Source organism: Mugil cephalus, chromosome 10, assembly GCF_022458985.1.
Source record: "Mugil cephalus isolate CIBA_MC_2020 chromosome 10, CIBA_Mcephalus_1.1, whole genome shotgun sequence".
NCBI classification, from domain to species: domain Eukaryota; kingdom Metazoa; phylum Chordata; class Actinopteri; order Mugiliformes; family Mugilidae; genus Mugil; species Mugil cephalus.
The window spans coordinates 11,037,945-11,059,751 of NC_061779.1; the positions used below are offsets into that span (position 1 = coordinate 11,037,945).

General features: G+C 43.5%; 1 protein-coding gene across 2 annotated transcripts in view; it reads right to left on the reverse strand.

Annotated features, from left to right (window-relative positions):
• itpr2 (inositol 1,4,5-trisphosphate receptor, type 2) overlaps nucleotides 1-21,807 on the reverse strand; it is a 50,475-nt gene extending 28,668 nt beyond the window's left edge. For both annotated transcript variants that reach the window (XM_047596697.1, XM_047596696.1), the window contains exons 1-35: nucleotides 21,413-21,807; nucleotides 17,014-17,084; nucleotides 16,632-16,750; nucleotides 16,464-16,550; nucleotides 15,335-15,493; nucleotides 14,518-14,616; nucleotides 14,330-14,413; nucleotides 14,061-14,207; nucleotides 12,972-13,067; nucleotides 12,609-12,653; nucleotides 10,778-10,929; nucleotides 9,564-9,663; nucleotides 9,326-9,486; nucleotides 9,099-9,240; nucleotides 8,822-8,980; nucleotides 6,907-7,079; nucleotides 6,619-6,738; nucleotides 6,216-6,398; nucleotides 5,830-6,081; nucleotides 5,610-5,757; nucleotides 5,372-5,519; nucleotides 4,809-4,996; nucleotides 4,565-4,688; nucleotides 4,416-4,473; nucleotides 4,156-4,321; nucleotides 3,770-3,937; nucleotides 3,322-3,408; nucleotides 3,115-3,240; nucleotides 2,898-3,020; nucleotides 2,561-2,761; nucleotides 2,042-2,293; nucleotides 1,822-1,947; nucleotides 1,511-1,639; nucleotides 1,051-1,171; nucleotides 341-522 (exon numbers count right to left, since the gene is read on the reverse strand). In XM_047596697.1, the coding sequence (XP_047452653.1) occupies nucleotides 341-522; nucleotides 1,051-1,171; nucleotides 1,511-1,639; nucleotides 1,822-1,947; nucleotides 2,042-2,293; nucleotides 2,561-2,761; nucleotides 2,898-3,020; nucleotides 3,115-3,240; nucleotides 3,322-3,408; nucleotides 3,770-3,937; nucleotides 4,156-4,321; nucleotides 4,416-4,473; nucleotides 4,565-4,688; nucleotides 4,809-4,996; nucleotides 5,372-5,519; nucleotides 5,610-5,757; nucleotides 5,830-6,081; nucleotides 6,216-6,398; nucleotides 6,619-6,738; nucleotides 6,907-7,079; nucleotides 8,822-8,980; nucleotides 9,099-9,240; nucleotides 9,326-9,486; nucleotides 9,564-9,663; nucleotides 10,778-10,929; nucleotides 12,609-12,653; nucleotides 12,972-13,067; nucleotides 14,061-14,207; nucleotides 14,330-14,413; nucleotides 14,518-14,616; nucleotides 15,335-15,493; nucleotides 16,464-16,550; nucleotides 16,632-16,750; nucleotides 17,014-17,084; nucleotides 21,413-21,504 (4,788 nt within the window). In that variant the 5' untranslated portion in view covers nucleotides 21,505-21,807. The remainder of the gene's footprint in view (nucleotides 1-340; nucleotides 523-1,050; nucleotides 1,172-1,510; nucleotides 1,640-1,821; nucleotides 1,948-2,041; nucleotides 2,294-2,560; nucleotides 2,762-2,897; nucleotides 3,021-3,114; nucleotides 3,241-3,321; nucleotides 3,409-3,769; nucleotides 3,938-4,155; nucleotides 4,322-4,415; nucleotides 4,474-4,564; nucleotides 4,689-4,808; nucleotides 4,997-5,371; nucleotides 5,520-5,609; nucleotides 5,758-5,829; nucleotides 6,082-6,215; nucleotides 6,399-6,618; nucleotides 6,739-6,906; nucleotides 7,080-8,821; nucleotides 8,981-9,098; nucleotides 9,241-9,325; nucleotides 9,487-9,563; nucleotides 9,664-10,777; nucleotides 10,930-12,608; nucleotides 12,654-12,971; nucleotides 13,068-14,060; nucleotides 14,208-14,329; nucleotides 14,414-14,517; nucleotides 14,617-15,334; nucleotides 15,494-16,463; nucleotides 16,551-16,631; nucleotides 16,751-17,013; nucleotides 17,085-21,412) is intronic.

Genomic DNA, 21,807 nt, shown 5'->3' on the forward strand with positions numbered 1-21,807 from the left:
GCAGAATATTTTGTTCAGACGCTCATGTTCTCCTGCTGTAAATATTTGAGATTCAACTTTAATGTCAAAAAGTCATAAGTTTGTCCTCAGATTTTTTTATTTTTTTACATTTTTCCTTATGCTGCATAATCCACGCCAGCAGCAAAACAGTAAAGTTAACACTCATTTCTCAAAGTCAGACATACAAAGTGACAAACTGATCTGATCCACCCACGTGGCAAATTTGATGCACTACACATTAACTCTTATAGGTTTCTTTCACCAGTTAACTTTTCTAACAACAAGTGAAGCACAAGGCTATTTTGTAACAAAAAAAAAAAGATAAGAATAAAAAGTGCACCTGCAGCTTCTCAATAATGTTCTTGTAGTCCGGGCCCCCCAGAGGCTCCTTTCGAGGTCGCGTGCGGGCAGAGGTCCTCCAGTCTTTGGCTGCCCGCTGCACCATGTTGCTGTGGACCTTGAGAGACAACGTGTTGACCTGACTGTCCAGGTCAACCGGGATGGCTATGGCCCGTGCCTTAGCTGGGGAAAGAGGTAAGATGGCGTGTGAGTTTGACGCTCTGCTCGAAGAGGAAAGGTTTTCCAGTGGTCAATGTTGTTGTGTATCACATACTAACTTTACACTGTGATATAAATTTATATCGTAGTTTAAGGTGTGGGTACATCTCAACCCTCTATGAAATAGATTTTATAACATTTAATAGTTTATTGATGTTAGGAATTTTTGATCTCGAGAATGGTTTATTATGAGATATTTTTACACTTGGCCAAGGTTTTCTGGTACCTTGGGGATGCAATTCTAGTGTTTCTGTGTTTAGTTGATGCAATCTGCCTCCCAAAACCGTAGCCACAGCTATGTCAGCATTTAAAGAAAAGAACTAGAAATATATAAAAGATCCTCAAAGAGGTTTAACCCTTTTCCCCCCGACTAAATACCACCGCAAATTTAGCATAAACAATATATGCCCCACTAAATTTTATATTTTTTTCTAAAAAAAATATATTTGAAATGTCTCAGGTCTCCATCAACAGCAGAGAAGCAGCACGTACCCACGTCAGCCAGTGTTTTGATACAGCTCTCGATATTAGTCTTCTGAGCTGAGTTGATCCAGGTGCAGTTGTATAACCTAAAAGCCGACTGGAGCAGCTTGATGAAGACAGACTGGTTTGTCTGTGAAAAAGAGAAGAGAGAGCAGCCGATGATGTGTTTTTTTTTTTTTTTTTAAAGTGGATGAGTGCAGAGAAATATCCAGATAGGAACACTTCAACGCCGGCTCTGACAGCAGACATTAGGACCAACAGAATAAAACACCTCAAGCAGCAACTCAAGGTTCAAATGTCTGCAACGAAGGTCCCAGGCGAATGTGCAGTGAATGCTGCTGTTAAATACTTCTTAGATGTTGAAGCAGCAAAAAGTTGTCAAAGGAGTTGGACACGCTCTGAACAAGCACTTTTTTTTTTTAAGTCATGTGGCACATTTCTCCATCTTGTCACCAGTGGAGAACAATACCTGCAGGTTGGAGTGATTGACAGAGAACTGTGAGCTGAAGAAACCCTTGACAATGGCCATCACTGTCTCTGTCACATACTTCTCCAGAGCCACGTCTGCGTGGTTACGATCCGTGGTAGTGTTGCACACCTTAAACAGAAAAATAAAGCAGAGGTAAGGTTCTGATCCCTTCTGTCATTCTCCCTGCACATGGATTCGGTGAACACATTCGGCATATGAGTAAGCCGACGTGTATCTCGAAACATACAGCGCCTCATTAGGGAAGAAAAAGGGCTGCATGTGTGTGACCTTTCAATCTGACAGAGACTTACACTGGACATGTCCACCAGGAAGTTGTCAAAGAGCCTCCAGATATGGGGGGAGGTGTAGATCTCCTTCATTTCTACTTCCGTGTCCACGTAGCAGTGATTCACAAAGTTCACATATGCAGTTTTCACCTGGGAGACGGAAAATAAGAGACAAAAGAGTGCTTAAAAATGTTCATTTTACACGGTTCAGTTTATATTTTCAGTTATCGAGTAAAACTTTTACCTCTGGGATACAGTTGACGTCGGTGACGACTTTGACAATGTCGTCCAGCGGTAGCAGAGAGTTGCATTTCAGCTCAGTGTAGACATTCTTTCCCTCGGTGCAGGCGGCCAGAAGCTCCACGAGGGTGTTGTGATAAGCCAGAGCTCCATCCTCCTCCGTGCGCTCGCGCTCGGAGCCCATCATCTGGAGCAGCACGGAGAATGACGAGCGGTCGTTGTAGAAGACCAGCACGTCCTCGCCACCGTTCACCAGCTGGACACACAAGGATTTGGAGGTTTGAGTTAAACGGTGTTAACCAAGGTCTTTAGAAACGACTGTAAAATGCTATATTTAAAATAACAATAGATAGGAATAACGCGGTTATTGCTTCAGGAGACCACAGAATTGGATCTACATGACCCTGATATATTATATATAGTATTAGTTTAAATGTAGTGTATCTTCATCAATCCCTCGTTTCCAAAACTACACGTGAAGTCCTTGATGCATGGTGTAAAATGAAATTAAATAAATTCTCACCTCTGTCATGACTTTGTCCTGACACTTCTTCACGTACTTCCCATCAGCTTTCACGATGGTCTGTAAGAACTTGAGGTACAGGACGTGTCTTCCATGCGTTTCAATGCAGTGGACAAAATGGTGGACCACGCGGTCGCTGATCTCGTTGCACAGCTGGTAGTTGTTCATGAAGATGTGACGCATCGTCTCAGCCTCTAGCAACTGGGGGCGGGGGGGAGGGAAACGGGAGTTTAGATTCTTTTGGAAGACGACGGAGTTATGGAGTGGCTTTCATAATGCACACTCTACGAGAAAGAGAAGGTCTCTAAAAAGGTAACGGCAAGTCAAATCAACCAACCCCTGGAGTGAGGAAGAGGTTCAGGTGTTTATGTAGTAGAACTTGATTCTGAGGGTTTCCTCTACAGAAGTTCTGCAGGAACGTGTGCGCCAGGGTCATGATCTCATTCATCTTCTCGTCGATCTGCAGAAGGACAGAAGCAAGCGAATGCAAATTCAAATGATTTGAGAGTCCAACATAATGGATTTAAGTCACTCAGGTGGCGCGTGATCCTCACCTTCTCATAGGGGATCTGCAGCAGGTCCAGCACCACAGTGTGAGCTCCCATGTTCTTCAGCAGCCTCTGCTGCTGCACGCGGTTCTTTTTACTGGTATAACACAGCTTACTGAGCCGAACTAGGATCTAAAGAGGAGACACAAATCATTTACAGGTGGACAGCAGTGGAAACGATACTTAACGAGAACAAAAAGACGTGTAGCTCACCTCTTTGACTATGTTGTAGTTGTTCGCCTTGTTGCTGTCAATCTGAGGTTTATTATCACCGTCCTGCACTGGACTCAGAACAACCTCCTGGCAAAGGACACACATGAAGGGAGATTTATTACTTTTTTATATCCACTTAGATGTTATTACTGAATCCAAAAAATTATATGGGTTTAATTCAGTTCATTTTTTTATTCTGCAAAATAAAGTTACCTAATAACCACAGGTTCCTATTCACTGAATTTTCTGTTGTAAACTAAAAAGCAATTGCCGATGTTTGCTTTCAGCTCTGATGAACAATAGCAACGAACTAAGGAACCATTTACAGTGCAGCAGCATGACTGACAGGACGTTTAAGACAATCACAGTAACTTCCCACAGAGCTGTAAATATAAAATGCTAACTTCGCTTTAAGATGCTTAGCCGTTTTGCTGTTACGTTAGAGTACCTCAATGTTTGGTTCTTTGCCCTGCCTGACCACCAGGTCTTCGCTGCTGTAGACTCCACTCTTCTCCACCCAGAGCTCTGACTTCTCAACAGTCAGACGCAGCTGGTCCAGGTCTGCCTTGATCTGCTTGTAGTTCTCCACATCCTGCTCCGACACCAGCAGCTGGACCTGAAACGCACAAACAGACACAGCAGATGGAAAATAAACCACAGTAACACAGAGATTTTAAAACAAATCCACGTCTGCGCGATGTTCAAATGGAACTATGTGCAGTTTTTAATTCCAAAGACAAGGAATATCTTAGTGAGGCACGGTCCAAAAATCACTTTAAGCACGGAGTGCCTCGTGCCACGCTCATTTAGCTCACTCAATGCAGCATTGCTAACCTGCTTGAAGGCCTGCAGCACCTCAGCTCTCTGACTGAAGTGTTTGAAGATGAGTTGAAGAGAGCCAGACACCAGCGGGGGATAATCTTGCATGATTAGATGGATCAAAACTCTCAGAAACGTCCGGCCGCCCTCGTCGTCCAGCTCCACCGCACTTAACTCAGAGCTGAAATCGTACATCGGGTCAAGGTATTTAGGTTAATCTAGGTGAATGTTTGTATTGAAACCTCGACTCAATAAAGCAGCGCATCTTCTCATACCTTCCAGCAAACATGCTCTCCGCTTTTGTTGTAATCTCATCAATGTCAGGTTCAGAAGCTGAAGGAAAAATAAAATAAAAGTAACTACCAGTTCAGTAAGGCCGGCTGTAACGATAAAAAAACATCAAAATAAGAGAACAGAGTCTCACGTGTCATTATAGGCATTTCAGCAAGAGAGACAGAGTTCTCTGTTAATGTCTTGTCCCCAAACTCTTTCTTGTAGATGGACAACAAGTACGTGATCCTGTAATCCAGCCTCACGCTCAGGATGAACTAACAGGGAGACAAAAAGCACACAAAAAGGAAATCAGACACTGCAATCAAACTGGTGAATAGTGCAAAAGCAATGCACCAGCAGCAACCATCGGAGATCATCTTAGCAGCCGTGCTCACTTGTAGGATCTCTATGATCTTCAGCTTGGTGTCCATGACCATGACGTCCTCGTTGTCCGGCAGGAAGTGTCCTTTCCCGTAGCGCAGGGAGGGAGAAGTGTCCGGGAGGCTGTGCGGCACACCTCGACTCATCACCATCTGGGTCATCATTTCACCAACGCCGTGGATTGTTCGCAGGACATTGTTGCCTAAAGAAAACATCCATATTCAGGCATCTTACACTGTGATGTGCATATTAAAAGAAATTACATATATCCATCTAGAGGGCGCACATTTCTGTGTTCGTTTTATTGTCTTTTTTGATCAAAAACTATAGCAACAAAATTCCAGATTGATATAAATGATTTCTTCCTCTGCTCAGCCCTCCTCAATGCTGATTTAAATGTAATGTTTCTACAGATAGCCATGATCTCACAATCTTTTAACTGTCACATCCATATGTTAAATCAGGACAGTTAAGATACAGCAGCTCAAATAATTTGATAATTTTAGACTCAATCAAGTTTTGTGTGTGATATTTGTAACACATACATAATGTGCTTTTGTTGTTTCACTGAACTAACCAGCTTCTGGGCTCTTGTTGAGCTTGTTCATGAAAGACAGTGGGTGTTGAACAATATCCAGGATGGCCAGAAGGGTGCGTGTGAGACGCAGCAACTCGCTGAAGCTGTAGAAACCAAAGTAAACCAGGTTTCGAGCCAGATTCACCACCTGAATAAGAGAAACAGAACACAAAACTCATCAACTACCGCTAGAGCAACAAGGTGCTAGGTTCAAAAAATATGTATATATATATTTTACCTCCAGTGTGAGCTCATTCTTATCTTTATCCCCAAATGGAAAAGGTTGGTTGACCACATCTTTAAGGTACTCCTCCACAAACTCCATGGTGGGGGCGAACTTCCTCTTCATCTCCTCCCTAGAGCTGTCAGCCGACTCGTACTCGAACCTGTGGAAACAATCCACATCTAGTCGAGATAGCTTGAAAGGTACGCTCGTGTGTTGACGCACGGACGCTCACTCATTGATGGTGATCTTGGAAGGGATCTCGGTCCAGAGGCGGGCGTAGCGCACAGGGACCACAGACTCCTGCGGGTCGCGGTCCACGTGCATGTGCAGCATGAGGCGGCAGAAGGAGGCTCGGAGGTTGTAGGGCAGGCAGTCGTCGAACATGGAGCGCAGAATCAGATCGACGGGCAGCTGACTGGAGATCTGGTTGATGGCTAGGTACTGACGGTCGAGGCACATTTTAGCAAACAAGTTCAGCTGATACCTGCACGGGAGGTGAAGAACATTCAAATAAGGGGGCAGAAAAGATGCTTCCTTATTTCACCTTTTTTTATTATGTCACATGGGAAACAATGTTGTGCACACTGGGGGAACTAAAAGCGAGAGTGGCAACATCACCTGTAGTAGGTGATGATGTCTGCATCTATCTTGTGGTTGCCCTTGGAATCTTGGGCCAGGTGGCGGATGGATTTGCCGTGGGGCTCCTTGTGGCTGTCGATCCAGTAGAGCCAAACCTCCTCATCCTCCACCTCATCCTGCATCATAGAGGGCTCCAGGGTGGTATCGGTGTTAGAGATGAGTCTAGGGGAGAGGAGTTTGTGTAAAATAAAGCAGTTACTAGAGAAAACAAGAACTGCACAGTCCTGATCTATTGCACATGAGGCAGATAGTCTGGGAAGGAGAACTCTCACATGCCGCGGAGAGCATGTTCGTGTTTAAACCTGTTTTTAAAAAGAACGCCTGAAATATGACGGGATCAAGCAGGATGTTTTAAATATAGATGCCAGAGGGTGTGACTCACTTGGTCTGGATGAGGATATCTGCGTTGGAGGGATTCAGCATGAATTTACAGATAAGCTCCTGTGTGACGGGGATGGCGGTCTTGTTGGACACGCAGAGATCAGACAGATAATCCAGGAATCTGCAAACAAAAAAGTGATTAACTACACAAGGTTTGAATATATAAACCCGCGATCATGCATTTACAGCTAACGCTACAAAATATGAAATTTTAATGAGCAGGTCTGCTAATCAAGAGACATTCTTTTTTATTAAACTGTCCCCTTGAGAGGTGGTTTTTATGTCTGACCGGGGTTCTCTGTTGCGTCTCAGCAGGCTGACAAAGGTCTCGATCTCTTTTGCTGTGATGTGTTTTTCCAGCAGCTTGCGGTTGTTGTGCAGGAGCGCAGTGATTGTGTCCTCAGCCAAGATCTCATATCCAATCTGAGACTGCATGATTGAGAACTTTTTGGCTATGTACTCCTACATAACAAAAGAGAAAAAGAAAAAGTCATAAAGTAACCATGGGTGAGGGAGAACTTGTTGAACAAGAAAACTTTGCTGATTCACATTCACAAAGTTATCCAGTTACACTTGAGAGTTGCCCGTCAACATCCTGTTAGGCACAATTATTTATAAGCAGTGGGTGGTCTTACAAGGGCTGTAGCTGGAAGTTACTGAATTAAGTCTGCACTATGGACACTTATTTTAATTAACTGATTAATAATTTAACTTTTAAAATGTCAAAAACAATGACAAGGACACTTAAAGTCTAATGAGGTTGTCCATTTCTCTACATTTGTTAGCTGACTTGGCCTAAAAAAAATCATTTATAATGTAATGAAAGTGATTAAATGTGCATATTTTATTTTAATCTCTTAAAATGAGGAAATGAGGCTAAAGCAATGAAAAAAGTAGGAGGTTAATATAAATGAATGTCCTCTAGAAAGGTATTGCTTCTTTCTTTATTCTAGTTTTTCTTTGAGAAATACTAAAATGTGGTAGCAGCAACATAAGCAGGTCAATGACTAGGCTGTAAAATCAGTGCTGCAGAAGTATCGAGCTGAAGCTTTACAGCTAGCTGTATAAGAGCCGGTATCAGCAACTGGCTGTTACTGGTAAAGAAGACTTGAGTAGAAAACTTAGAGACAGGTCAAACTGGTGTATTTTAGTCCTTATCAATAAAGCTTTTTCATTCATATAAGAAAATATGTTTCTTTTATTTAACAAGAATTACTAAATTTTGGTTGCCGCCACAACCTAGTCTCCAAACTCTACTGTGCTTTATGTCCATACAGATCCATGAGTATGTAGTGAAGAATTGAAGGATGCACATTTAATAAAGGTGTTCCTGCAGAATATTATGATCCCACGGTGATGGTGGCATTTGACTTTTTGGACATAAAATGTCATCACAATATCTTAATTTTATCCTGTGAAATTTGCTTCACATTTTTGCACGATTAGCATTTTAAGGTCAGAAAAGCTTTCTCAAAGGATCTTGAACTATTGACCTTTAAACACCAAATTCTAATAACTTCCCCCTTAAGTTCAACTGAATACCTGTGCTAAATATTTTCAGGTTCCGTCAAGGTTCTCCTGTGATTGCATTCACAAGTTTTAGATAGGCGAATTGACATATTCATGTACACACATACAACTAAAAAACTATACCGTAATACCTCCACCCAGGTTTCACTTACTTTCGCTATTACACATAAGTTATTTATTTATTTTATCGGCTCATTAATTACTTAAAAGGCTGCTTGAGAACTACTTGGACTACTTGATTAGGAGCCTTTCAATAAATTATTCCAGATCGATGGACAGAACCTGTGCCAATAAGTTTCCAGTCCAGAGCCATCTCTGTCCTTCTCTACCTACCGTCCTGTAGATAGTGAACATGTTAATGCAGTGTTTCCCCTATCATTCTACTGGGGAAACACGCTAGTAGTCAATGAGCTAACCATGGGGCTAAGTTAGCATGCTGAGGCCTTGTTAAACACGTTGCTGTCATTTGGCTGACAGACTCTTTCAGTACGTCTGTATGTTAGTGTGTATCTGTTAACCAGCAGCTGTTTAGCTAGTTGTGTTGTCATTTATATTTTAATGTAGTTTTCCGTTTGCCGTGTGTGCTACCATGAAACAGTAGGCTAACCCAGTTAGCCTGCTAACTGACGTAAGTATTGATGTATATTGCACTTATAAAGAGGCTGAAAACATGCCTGGTTCTTGCGATAGTCCTGTTGGGAGTGTCGTAGCACCCTGTAGCAGAGCCTAAACATGTACTTGAAGTGAGCATAGCGCTGGTCTCCCAAATCCTCCAACCTCAGCATCTGACCTTCGCCGTGATCATCAAATGGAGCCTTCAAGATGCCAAATATCTGGAGGAACAGAAACCCACATGTACAGATCAAGACCCAGCCGAGCATCTACAGACTATAGCAGACCACTGTTAGCATCTGATCCCAAATTAACTTTTTTATTTTTACTCATTCTGACCTGGGCAAGGATGTTTTGTTCCCTCATGAGTTTCTGCCTCTCCCGGTTGGGTGTAGAGGTGACCACAGACAGAACATCCTGTCCGTTGTTTGGTACCACACACACAAAGAAAACAAGGTCCTCCAGAAGCTTAGTCACAAACCTGAAATATAAATGTGAAGTTACGAAATAAATCATTCAGTATGCACACAATCTGGTGGGACATCTGTGTGCTCTTTCCTCCATACCTCCTCTCGTTCTGAGCAATGTTGGCATACTGGAGCTTCCTCACGGTGGACTCCAACACCTTGCTGGCATCATTAGCAAAGTCCAAGTCTCTGACCTCCGACAGGGGAACCGACACAATGGCAAAAGCCTCTTTGTCTTCTTTAGTGGGACAGGTGCCGATCTATTGGGACGGACAAAATGAGTTTTCTAGTAATACAATCATTTTTGTTTTACTTGCTGGTTATTGTGTCTTCAGACCTTGAGCATGACCGGACGGTCTTCCTCTGCATCGATGGCGAAGTTAGTGCTGGTCACCCAAGTGTTGGTGCACAGGTGCCTCAGTCTCACGTAGGAGTTTCTGGGGAAGGATACAATAAATATTTGAGAGCACATATGAGTTTAAATTGACTATATGATCTTGGTGCAGTCACTACACTGAAAATTATTCATACTTGTGAAGCCAGACTCAGACTACATGGTTTTTAAAGTCCTGCCAAATTTTGATAGCATTAAGTATTACACACTCAGTGTGGAGGATTTTTATTTAGGATATTGTGCAAGATCAGGAAGCACTTAAACGCCACATCACATCTACATATACTACTACATCTCCTGATCTTGACTTGAGACTGTTAGGTAGACCTCCAAACTCCAGTCTAAAGGAGAAGAAGAAGGAAATCTATACTGAGCTAGGTCAAGTCCAGCCTAGCAAATTAGATGCATGTCTATCTTAAAATGTCTCTTTTTTTTTGGCTTTGGGGACACTAGAAGCACAGTGTTTGTATCATGATAGTTTGAAGCAACAGCCATGGTTTCCCTAACTACTATTACTAAATTGTGGTCCAGATAACGGTTCAAAATCTTGGCAACTATCCCATTTTTTTTTGTATTGCACATTTGCACACAAGGAGAAACTTCACATACTTCATGTAGGTAAATTAGTGCACGATCAACATGCACTGAATGCACAACCTCAAGTGATCTCGTGGTGTTAAGGATAAAAATAGATCGGTCCTTGAAGCCTGTAGGTGATAGTAAAGCACCTGCATCCTGCTTAGCCACTGATCAGTCAAGCGAAAAGTAGAAGAATAAGACCCTCTACACTGCGCTAGGTGGAAATTAGATGGGTGTTAGTTGGATATCTATCCCTAAAATGTCTCTTTTTGGCTTTGGGGATAGTAGAAGCCCACTAACTTGTAGTAACTAACTTTCACTTGTTGGAACATGTACCCATGGTTAAAAATGACAGTATATTTCAAATTAAACAACAAAATGACACCAACCTGAAGAAATCTCATAGAAGCAGGTGTGTTTTGGGGTCAAAATAAAGTGGCATTATCTCACCCTAATGGCAGATTTTCTGACATGAACCACTGCTGCACTCTGTGCTGTGTATAGTCCTTCCTGTGGACACAACTACAGCTAACTTGTTTGTGTTAGCACAGCCCCCCCACCCTCCGTGAGCAACTGACCTGGGCACCAGACAGTCAGCCCGCTGCAGAGTGGTGGCATCCAACTCAAACAGGGAAGCAATGTCATTCCCATGGGGAACAGAAACCAGGGTGAAGGCAATCTTCTCTGCCGCCTGATGCTTCCTCTTGGAGAACACGGTATCCGTTTCATTCTGCAGCGCAGGCGCACAAACACATGGAGAAGACAGCAATTAGTGTGTGCAGTCTAAAAGCTGTGTTGCAGATATAGAAAATCATTTATCAGTGCTCAGACGGTGGATTTTATTCCATCCCAACAGTCTTTAAACAAGACATTCAGTGCGAGAGCACATTTAAGTTCATATTATAAACTAAAAGAAACATGTTTGGGATTGTGCCAATTAACTAAAATGAATTATTACTTTCGTTACTAATTATTGAGTAAATTAACTGACAAAAGCAGTAATAAAAGTCACAAGGGAAGTCGCAATGGGTATGTTTGATGGTATGGTATGTATGTTTTTTTGGCACTATACACTAAATGAAGAAAAAACATCATCATCACGTCCTTTTGAATAATGAAGCATGAATGTGTATTTTTATATTGTAGCCTACAACCAAAATATATGTAATGCATATTATGTGGTTTCGCAGAGTAGATTAAGTGTAACAAACACTTTAGAGATTATTTTTCTGTCCACCCATTGATTAACTGATAACAGTTTAGCACTGAAGTCAGTGCCCAGAGCAGACACTTCACGTACAGTCGGCCCTCTGACAAACCCACTGACACCTCAAGGCCACAGTTTCAAACTGCAGTCACGCGCTCCACATGGATGATGTAGATCTCGGCATTTTCTTAAAAATTCAGCCCCGGAAGTGAAATGATCACTATGGTGAGCGTTAACAAAACTGTGACCGAAAAAGCGGAGTGGGGTTGCCTTATCTTCGCATGCGTCCTCATCTAAATACTGATAAATGCAACTGAGGATTTGAGCTAAACTATGCTGTCACAGCTACTCCAGTTAGACTAATGAGTTATCAAATTAAGCCGAAGTGTAGCCAGAGAGCCATGACGTCTCTGTGGTCGACTCTGCGGCATGTAGGCTGCTACAGTGTGCGGATGCAGCACATTACGGCGAGGGTTAATTTCACCCGCTGTTCTCTGCATGTCAATGGGAAGCTTCCCAGAGCTGCCTCTACGCCTCAGCTTCTCTATCCTCCCACTCCCCTCCTCCTCCTTCTCCCCCCCCCCCCCCCCCCCCCCCCCCCCCCGCTCGCGTGACTCACTCCGCCAGCTTAGCACAGGCGAGTGGAGCAGAGCAGACAGCACGTCTGCCTCCCCTCCATCCCCTCTCGCAGGGCACCCCCCCCATACACACACACACACACACCCAGACGTTATGTAAGGAGCCCCCTGTGTGTCTGAAATTCAGCATGTGCATGAGAAAGTGTGCGAGACCAAGAGAGTTTGTGCGCGCTGTGTTGTGTGCAGCATTGCCAGAATACAAATGTGCAAGGTAGCACCGAGCTGAAAGAAATGTCTGGATATAGATTCAGAGTTTGGCAGAGTTTGTATGCGTGCGTCTGCTGCGAGTACAAGAGAAGTGGCGCTATTGCATAACCAAGGATAAGGAGACGGACATTAAGTTTGATCTCATATCAGCTGAGATAGCTGTTCTTTACCAAAACACACACTATTTCATAATTGCTCAACTCCTCATTAACTAATTTTCGAATGCAAAAATGACGAGATCGGTGTCGACGATGTCCGCCTAAGAGATGATGTGAAGAATGCGTCTGTAATAGCAAGTGCGACCGCTGCGTCTGAGGTCAGGTATCGCAGGTAGATGTGTTTGTTTGACCTACTCACCTCTCCTTTAGATTCCACCGTGTTGTCTTTGAATTCAGGGTTCACCTGCAGAGAAATTGACAGCTCAGCGGTCTTAAATCTATAGAAAGCTCCGATGACAGCCCTTTAATTAACCATCACCCAATCTAAACTATTCAGCGGCAAAGGTGGGACAATAGTGGCCAAAACAATGGGAATACTGCCACCTACAGCGCATTAAAGAAAATTCCCTTTGGCTGTGCTCCTGAAAAGTACAGTGGATAATTTAAATTTAGACGTGAGATTGTCGCTGTCGGATGCTTTCTAGCAGTAATTAAACACAAACAGCTTAAATATGGAACAGGTGAAAATGGATGCTACGACACAAGCTGAGAAGAAACTCACCTCCGCTGCCAGGTAATTCCCCGTCGCCAGGTGTTTGAAGCGGAAGAGACTGTTCCACTGGCCGGCTCCACCCCTGCAGGGGTCGTAGTGCACGACCTGCCACAGGAATGTGAAATACGGAGCATTATTGATCGGTCATAGGAGCATTACATTATTTACAGTATTTTCTATCTCTTATGTACATCTAAATGATGTCACCAAAAGCACGTTCTAATTTTACACCGACATAATTTCCTTCCGCCACTGCAGCGACACAGTGAGTCAGAACGAGAGACGTCTTTTAACGTAATGTGTAACAGTAGTTTTGGAAACGGTGCAGCAATGTGTCAACAGCCGATATGGTAACACGGGCAGATTCTGACACAAGCCAAAGAGGGAGAACAGGAACTTCAATTTAGAGCACGCTGATAAAGAGGAACGCGCAGAACAATAGAGGGTATTACAACTAAAGGTTAAAAGAGACCGATGGGCAGGCATTAGGGGGAAATGATGGCAGGCATTCATGACAGAAAAAGGCAGCGATTATGACAAAGCTGTAGTTAAACAAGTGTCGTTTGCTTTTTCAGTCTGATTTAGGGTTTAGCTTAGTTTCACTTTGCCAAAACTATAACGAGTGACGTAAAAGGTTCATGAAAGATCCAAAAGTGAAAAGCAACTCCCAAGTCTGGTAGAAGTAGCTGCTTACAAACTGCCACGGTTCATGGTGGTGATGTGCATTGTTGGGTGAAGCCCTGCCCCTTCCAGTGTGGAATATTTTAGTAGAATTCAATGGTTGAGCCAGTTGAGCTGCTGAATTATACATGCAATGTTTGTCCAAACGATAGTGAAGTACATTTTAGTTTTGTGCAAAAGAAGGCATCCATCAGGCATAACATTATGACCGTTGAAAAACAAAAATCCCAAACTGACAAAGTATCTGTGGGATGATGCACAGAACCCACAGGACCCTTTCAGGGACGATCAAAACATTTCAACAGTTTAACAACAAACGGCAACTGTCTTGACATCTTGTGTAAGCCTTGACAAAATCATTTGTCTCGACTACTGTGCTTTCTTTCTTTCTTTCTTTGTTTTTTTTTGTTTTTTTACCTCAACCTCCCAGAGGGCCTTGGAGCTGGTGGCTGAGGTTGCAGACTGCCGCAATGTGGTCCTGAGAAAGACATGCTGCTGCTTCTTGTACTCGTCACAGGTCAGGAACTTCTCCTGCTCGGCATGAAACAGCCTCACCACGTCTCCCTGACAGAGGCCAGAGTGCAAACATCAGACTGCTGCATGTTATGCTGCTATAAAAAAAAAAAATGGACAAACTGCATGTGCACCGGAATGAACCGGCTTAAAAAATCGATGAAACCGCATACCCCCTTCAACACGTCGTCCCTGTAGTCGCTAAACTTCATAAACAAGGTGACCTTCCAGCTGGTGTTACAGTTAACGGCATTAACCTGCAGCACAAAGCAGAGAAGGGGAGGGTGAAATACAACGCAAATGCGAAACCCTTGTAATGTTTTACTGCTGATGGAAACAACACACGCAACACCGGTCCCACCTCTTTGCAGCCAAAATTATCTAACAGCTCGATGTTACTGGCGTGAAGGGGCTGTCCGGCGTTCACTGGCATTAGCACCACCTTGTCTCCAACCACCACCTTGAAGCCAATAAGAAACAGAGTCAAACTGCAGCCGGAGACACAGTTTTGTGAAGTCCTGCAGTTTTCAAACAGATTAAACAGAAAGTAAAAGTGCATCCATGCAAGGGGTTTATGAAACATTCCCATCCTATTTTTTTTTTTTTTTTTGTAAGGGTGTTGCAGCAAACAGAATAAATCACATCACAGTCAGAAGATGATAATGTAGCATACAAAGATATGGTGACTACACCGTATGCTACCTATTATTGAATCAGTGCTCTCATAATACATGTAGTAATAGACTCACAATCATCATAAGCAGCCACACACAAGCACACTGTGGCTTCAGAAACAGGTCACGCTCTTTTTATTTTATTTTTTTTCAATGCTGTACTGGACTATTTAGAAAATGCAGTTTCGGTGGCATACAGTAAATAGAAAGCAGACTATTATTTTTTTTTTTTAAGCTCAACCGAAAAATCTACATGCATTCAAAGGGGGTGCTGCGTCCATGCTTTGTCATGATATTCCGTGTGTGACCCTAACGCACAGACACCATGCACACTCACGAGCAATACCTTTAATCATAGGATGCTAAAGCCAGAGGAGAAGGACAAAATCAGAAATGTTACTGGACAAACAATGAACTGATCGGTCCAAACTGAGAGGAATGCCAAGTTGTTGTACAGTACTTCGTCGCTACAGACGGGTGACGTCGAGCGCGGGCGAAACGTACATTATCTCCTTCGCTGCGCAGCTTCCAGAAGGGCTGGATGTAGAACCAGGAGCCCTCGTTGCCAGCTGGGTCCAGAGAAACCCGCATGGCGTTCTTCTCCAGGAGAGCAGGAAGACGCTTGTTCACCGTCAGGTACTTATTGCTCTTTATGTGCAGGAGCTGAGGCAGAGGAATCAGACTGTTTATCGACTACAAAGTGCAGCAGTGGAAGAAGAATTCAGACCACAGAGTTATGAAAAGGCAAATATGTTAAATGTGGTTTGACCGTCTTCCTCAAGTAAAAGTATGCAAATATAATCACAAAACCATTACTTAATGTTATATTATGGACAAATGGATGCGTGTGAAATTGTAGACCCATTAAATGATCAGCGTTTGTGCTTAAAAAATAATTTAAACACTAATCTAAATACTACCCAGAGAAGTATATTCTCGTCATGGAGAAGGGCGTGTAGCCGCACACGTTTTCTGAATGCACTGAACTAACAAGCTCCTAAACTTCACCCGTGCTTCGAAGTAAACAAATTGCTTTTTTAAAACGGAGGGTTTACCGAGGCAAAGTAAGAATAGCTGCTGCCCCGACCATGCCGTGCAACAGATGCTATCACGTAGTAGACAGGTTTCAAACGTAGGGCCTGTGAGGGGCTAATCTGTCCCGCAGCATGAATTTGCTAAAGTGTGAAAATGACATGGAGGACTGCAATTTCTTAATGAAAATAACTGCTATCCCTAATTTGTTTTACCAAGAGAAGTGGACACACGGCAATGTGCCCAAATTGCACTTATTTTTCTGAAGAAACTTCACGGTTTAGTAAATGTAAACAGTCTCTACTTGATTTTTTCTTACATATACATTACATTATTTTACTGGTCTGACCCCCTACAGATCATATTGGGATTTATGTGCCCCCCCCCCGACTAAAATGACTTTTACATCACCTGACGTAGTTTCTCAATTGAGCCTTCAAGGCGTGAGATCAGTAATCAGCGAAACAAAATACACTATCACCATTCCTGTTTAAAAACCTGCCTGAAGTGACACAAACGCCACCTTTGTAAAGAAAGAAAATAAAAACAAGGCTGTGGACAGTCTGACGCCGCGGGTGTTTGCTTACGAGAGGGCATCTACCTGGATGACGTTGCTGTATTTGACAACTTCTCCGAGAAGCTTCTTGTTCTCCGACTCGTTCTGCTTCTGCTCCAGTTCGGCTGCATGCTAACCGACGAAAGAAAGAGCTGTGAATGCTTTTGGATGCTTCAAGACGACGGTCTAGGTTCAGACTGGGCTTAAAAATACCTGTAACTTTTTAAACAGGTCTCCTTGCGTGTTGTTGTTTCCTTGTTTTCCTTGCTTTGCCTTCCAGAACTGCTTCTGGGCTGAGTATCTGTTCATGGGACACACCTTGAAGAGGCAATCTGCAGAGGAGGAGGAGGAGGAGAAGCGTTCATGCTCAGAGGAGGCACTACCTTAGAGGCAGGACTGATGATACTTAAAGGGGTCACAATGTGGTAAAACAGCACAGTGAGGTTAGTAGTTATTTGACTTCAGGGGCCTGTTTAGCCACCTAAACACATAAAAGCTTTTCTAAAACCACAGTGTTGTGTCAGACAACACTGAGGGCGGACAGATTTGCGTTTGAGTGATCTCAAACTAGAGGGACTGGAAAAATCGCACGCACCTCTGAACTTTTTGGGCGGATTGGCAAGGTCTCCAGCATCAGGCTGGACCACGCACCTGTCATCGACAAGCCTGCAGAGGAGAGCAGAACAGAGGGAAATCTGTCATGTAGTCATCCCATTAACCTTTGAATCATTTGCTTTTAATATGGAGATGTGCATAGCACAGAGTGTACTCAAATTTTGGTGACAGTTAAATGCAAATACACAGAGTCAAATCTTACACTATTACCGCGACGGGCCATTTGAATATGTGTATCAACACACTGATTGGTCACCTGCAGGATGAAAAGCAGTATCCATGTCTTCAGAGCGCGTCCAGTATCCAGAGTGATACAGAACATGTCTCTCATCGGCTTTAGAGGGGTTTCGACCTACGTTTCCACCTCAGCATGAGAATCCTTAGTGTTTAGTTTGCATTAAAATAAATGAACTATAAATAAATGACAAGCCACACAAACCAGATGGCAACGCAATGTGTGTAAAACGCCAACTGGAGCTCTGAAAATGAACGTTGCATCGGTCATGGAAGAGCGGACCTCGCTGTCAAGCCTTGTGTAGATTACTAGAACACAGTGTGGCCACCAGAGGAAACCGTGTGGTCTCTGTGCAAGGCTGATTAGAGCGCTTTCAAAAGGTGTCATCCAGTTAACTACGGCGTCATTTCCCATATCCTAGCCTTACAGAGCGGTTGCAAAGAAGTTGCTGACTGTTTTACACATTGGCGTCGTTTCATTGACGGGTTTCAGAGACACGTACCAGCGCGACACGTGGCTCGTTCGATGAGCAAAATTAGGAAGCTGATGATGGCAGATAACGGAGGAAATGCTTTGGTTCAATGAGCGAAAATAGGACTCGATGTTTGCTGCAAACGAGTGAAGGACGCACCATACAGGCAAACTTAAACTGTACATATAAATATACACACACACCACCACATATATATGTGTGTGTGTATATATATATATACACACACACGCACACACACACATATATATGCAGCCATTTAATACATGTAAAAAAAGAAAAAAGAAAAGAATAAAAAATAAAAGAAAGAAAGAAAAAAACTGCAGTATGTCCATCCAACATGACACACAATATAAACAACACAACATTATTACTATACCTTTTTACTTATCACTATATTTCACGTCACACAGAGTAAAGATGAGCGGTATCTGATAGCATGGGCTGATTTATTATATACCAAAACATCCCAGATGGGATGTAAGCTGAACCTGTAGGAGGTATTTCTGTGGTTTAATCGTCACATTGTGTTAAAAAATGTCCATCTTTGAGTTGTCTTGTTAGAGACAGAGGGGATACCAGATCAAAGTAATGGGCACAGGGCGAGATGAGGATGAAAAGGTCATGAATTTTGTGGAATCAAAGGAAAAAAATAAGGCAAAACAATGGAGACAGAAGAAGAGCAGTAGAACAGCTACAACATTGGAGAGGTACGCGCTTTAATTTTTATGGCCAAAATGCAATAGATATTTGCATCAAAAGAAATGAACTTGTGGGTTTTATCACTGTCCTTGCCCGAGCCGACTTGTTATAAACAGTTCTCATTGTAAGAGACCAAACAAACTTCATGCAAATGAACCTCATCATAAATCTGTTTGGCTCAGTCACGACAAGGCTTGGGGGCATTTTTGGAGAAGCAAATTAGAGATAATGTGAGATAATCCTGTTTTCTGTGAGGCCAGTGATCACTGTCTTTGAGGTTTGTAGTACGCGGCTACACAATAAATGATGACTTTAGCCCAGAGAAACACTATCATTTCAAACCGCTGAAATACAGCCTCCGCCACCAGCTATGAAATCCCGTAAGACTCCATATCATCCCATTCCATTTATCCATTCGCACCACAGTTCGAGGTGCACAAGCGCATCCATTCATCCCGTCCGCTGAGGAGAAACATAATGCAACGGACAATTCCTCCGATTCATACAAAGCTGGCAGACTCGCTCAAGTGAGCTGGGTCGTTTCCTATTTATGCCACGGCTCTTGATCACTGTCAATCCAGAGGCTGCGCGTTATTTCCTCTGACTTTTTTATCGAAGCCTTCATCTAAATGAGAGACAATAGAGTCCAACAGGAAGCATTATCAAGTACCTAATGGCCAAACAGGAAGGCTCGCTGGAAATGATCCCCCGAGCCCATAAATAAGTAACTATCAGCCTGAAACTAGCCGGGCGTTAGTACAAACAGTGGGACTGCGACAGTGCCTGACACTCTGTAACTAAGTTAAACATGAACCAGAGATAAATCCACCAGGCTAGACACACACACAAGCTAATTATAGTCATTGCTTAGTGTTGAGCGAACCGAGACAACGACGCGTACAACGCAGACGAGACGTGGGTCTGATTCGTAGGTGTTTTCTAAGGAACGGGCAACATTGGAATGACTCGTGTTTAAGGAAAGTGTGTGAAGGAGTTTATCACCAATGTCTCTCTTGCTGCGTGTTTGGACTTGCTGATAAAGTACCACAAAAAATCTAACTGAGTCACAGATTTCTTCGTTATTCATATCCTGGGATTGATTTCACTGGAGGCGCACAGGGGAGAAAAAATAAACTCATTGAAAAAGAATAGATCAGAAACTTGCACAATGAAGAAAAAAAAAGTGAAAGGGTAAGATCTAAGAGGTCAAGGTCACCGATGGAAGTCAAAAGTCAGCAGGCTTAGAGTGCTTGTAATGGTAGGTGTGTGAGGAATTCACAGATTTAAGGTTATCCTGAGCAAACATGGGCATGGGCAGCCTTGGATGGCCGAGGTTACATTGTGGCTCAGGGAGGTTCCTGCTGCAGGCTCTTTGCTTTAGATACTGCCCTTCGCTCTGGGCCGCAGTGAGCTCCGATAAAATACTCAGGGCCCCTGTCAAACTACATGAGTTATTGAAAGGCAGATAAGCATTTCACCGCTTTTTCCTCAACAACAACGAGGTATGAACAATAGCTACTGTGAACCTTTTGCATTTTGTAATGCAAGTCCCTGCACATGCTGCTGCTGCTGCTGCTGCTCACATTTGCAATATCTCAGGCCTTTAGGAGACTGGCGAGGTAAAGGCACATATTAGCTGCCATTTTCTCATGAGAACTCCACAGGTTGTTGGCAAACTCGTGTGAATCTGCCGCTTGCGGGATTCATTCAAGACAGAACAAAAAAAAAAAAAAGGAACAAGAGAGAGATTGAGAAATAGAGCGAGGAAAAGGGAGAGGATGTGGGTGGGGCAAATTCATTCCTGTCAATCTTTCCACAAGGCTCAGAGGCCAGAGTGCACCCGGAACCATTTCACCTTGCACTGAGCTTTCAGCTAAGGAAGAACAACGGGCAAACAAACTGCTGGTGGCTTCTTTTCACTGAGAACGGCGCAGTGAAAAGGACTTTCCGTTGCACCTACACACAACCTTGAATAATAATAAGCCAGACTCACAGCTGACTGTGTGAGCGTGCGAGCTATGACACTCAGCTATATGCAAACGCTCACACAATAGTTCTGTTTTACGAGATCATCTGAAGGCTGTTATACAAATTGCACACATAATTTCGCTGACCGGTGACCAGAACGCAGTTCACAAGATTCAGACAAACTCTATTACAGCTACAATAAAATGCTATTTCGTCCTTCCTGTCCCTCATCTGATGGCCTCTCGGGCTGATCTTGTGACCCACTGGTGGTGTATCAAGCCTCAGGCTGGTGGCCAGTGCTTTAAATAAAGACCCGTGCTGAACTGAGTGACATGAATCTAAAGTCCAGAACCGAAATGTAGCTCAGTGCTCCTCAAGGCCTGGTTGTTAAGAAGCTGTCGAAACTTTAATCGACTATGTGCGTGATTGCCAGGGGAGCACGACGTGGTGTCCTGTAGTGGCTATAAACTCCCATACAAACACAATACAAGGTTTAAATGTCTCCAAATGTCTCCTTGGGCATGATTTACATAACTGGAGGAGGGAGATGCACGGGTCAGTACTTCTTACCCCAACATTAAATGAATGAAAACAAAGACACACATTACTCCTTCCTCATCTGGCTTAGGAAGCCCCCTGACACCTCCTCCTCTCCACTTCCAGGTCCCTCAGCCTCTACACTCGGGGGGTCACAGCAAAAAGATCCGCTTGCCACTCGTGTACCTGGGCAACACACGCTTCTTTGCATTCCTGTCGCATTTGCGTAAACGTGAAGAATTTCCTGCAGTTTGCACGCTGACAGGCCTTGGCCACAAGTCGCACTTCTAAGTTTTGACACGGGCGCTTTAACGTGAACGTACAGAGGTCACTAAATGCGCCAACTCGTGTCGGATGCGAAGTGAAAGTAGTTAGGCGATTACACATGAGAGCAACGACATATTTCGGACTCGCCACTGAGCGGAAAGTGAGACAGGAGGCACATACCCCAAAGTACTGATGAAGCCATTCACCGATCCTTCCGCGTACAGAGACACAATGTCTCCAATGTGAAGAAAGCTGGATCTGTGCTCTGACATTTTTCACTGAAGACGCGCTTTAGATTCGTTCTGCTTTTCCATTTATGAACAAATGGCACTGGTCCTCGGCTGAAGTAATCCACACGTTAAGGCGCCCCCACTTCAGCAGCAACCCTCAGATTCACCTTCATACTCCCACTTCCACGGGTCAGAAAGTCGACCGAGAAAAAGGAAGAAGGCGAAAGCGCAACAAACTGCACTGCAGGCGTATTGTTAAAAGGAAAAAATGAAAGCTTTGTGTTTCTGAGACTTATTCAACTTCTTCCTGTATGCCACACAGACCCGGGGAGCGCTCTTCTTCAT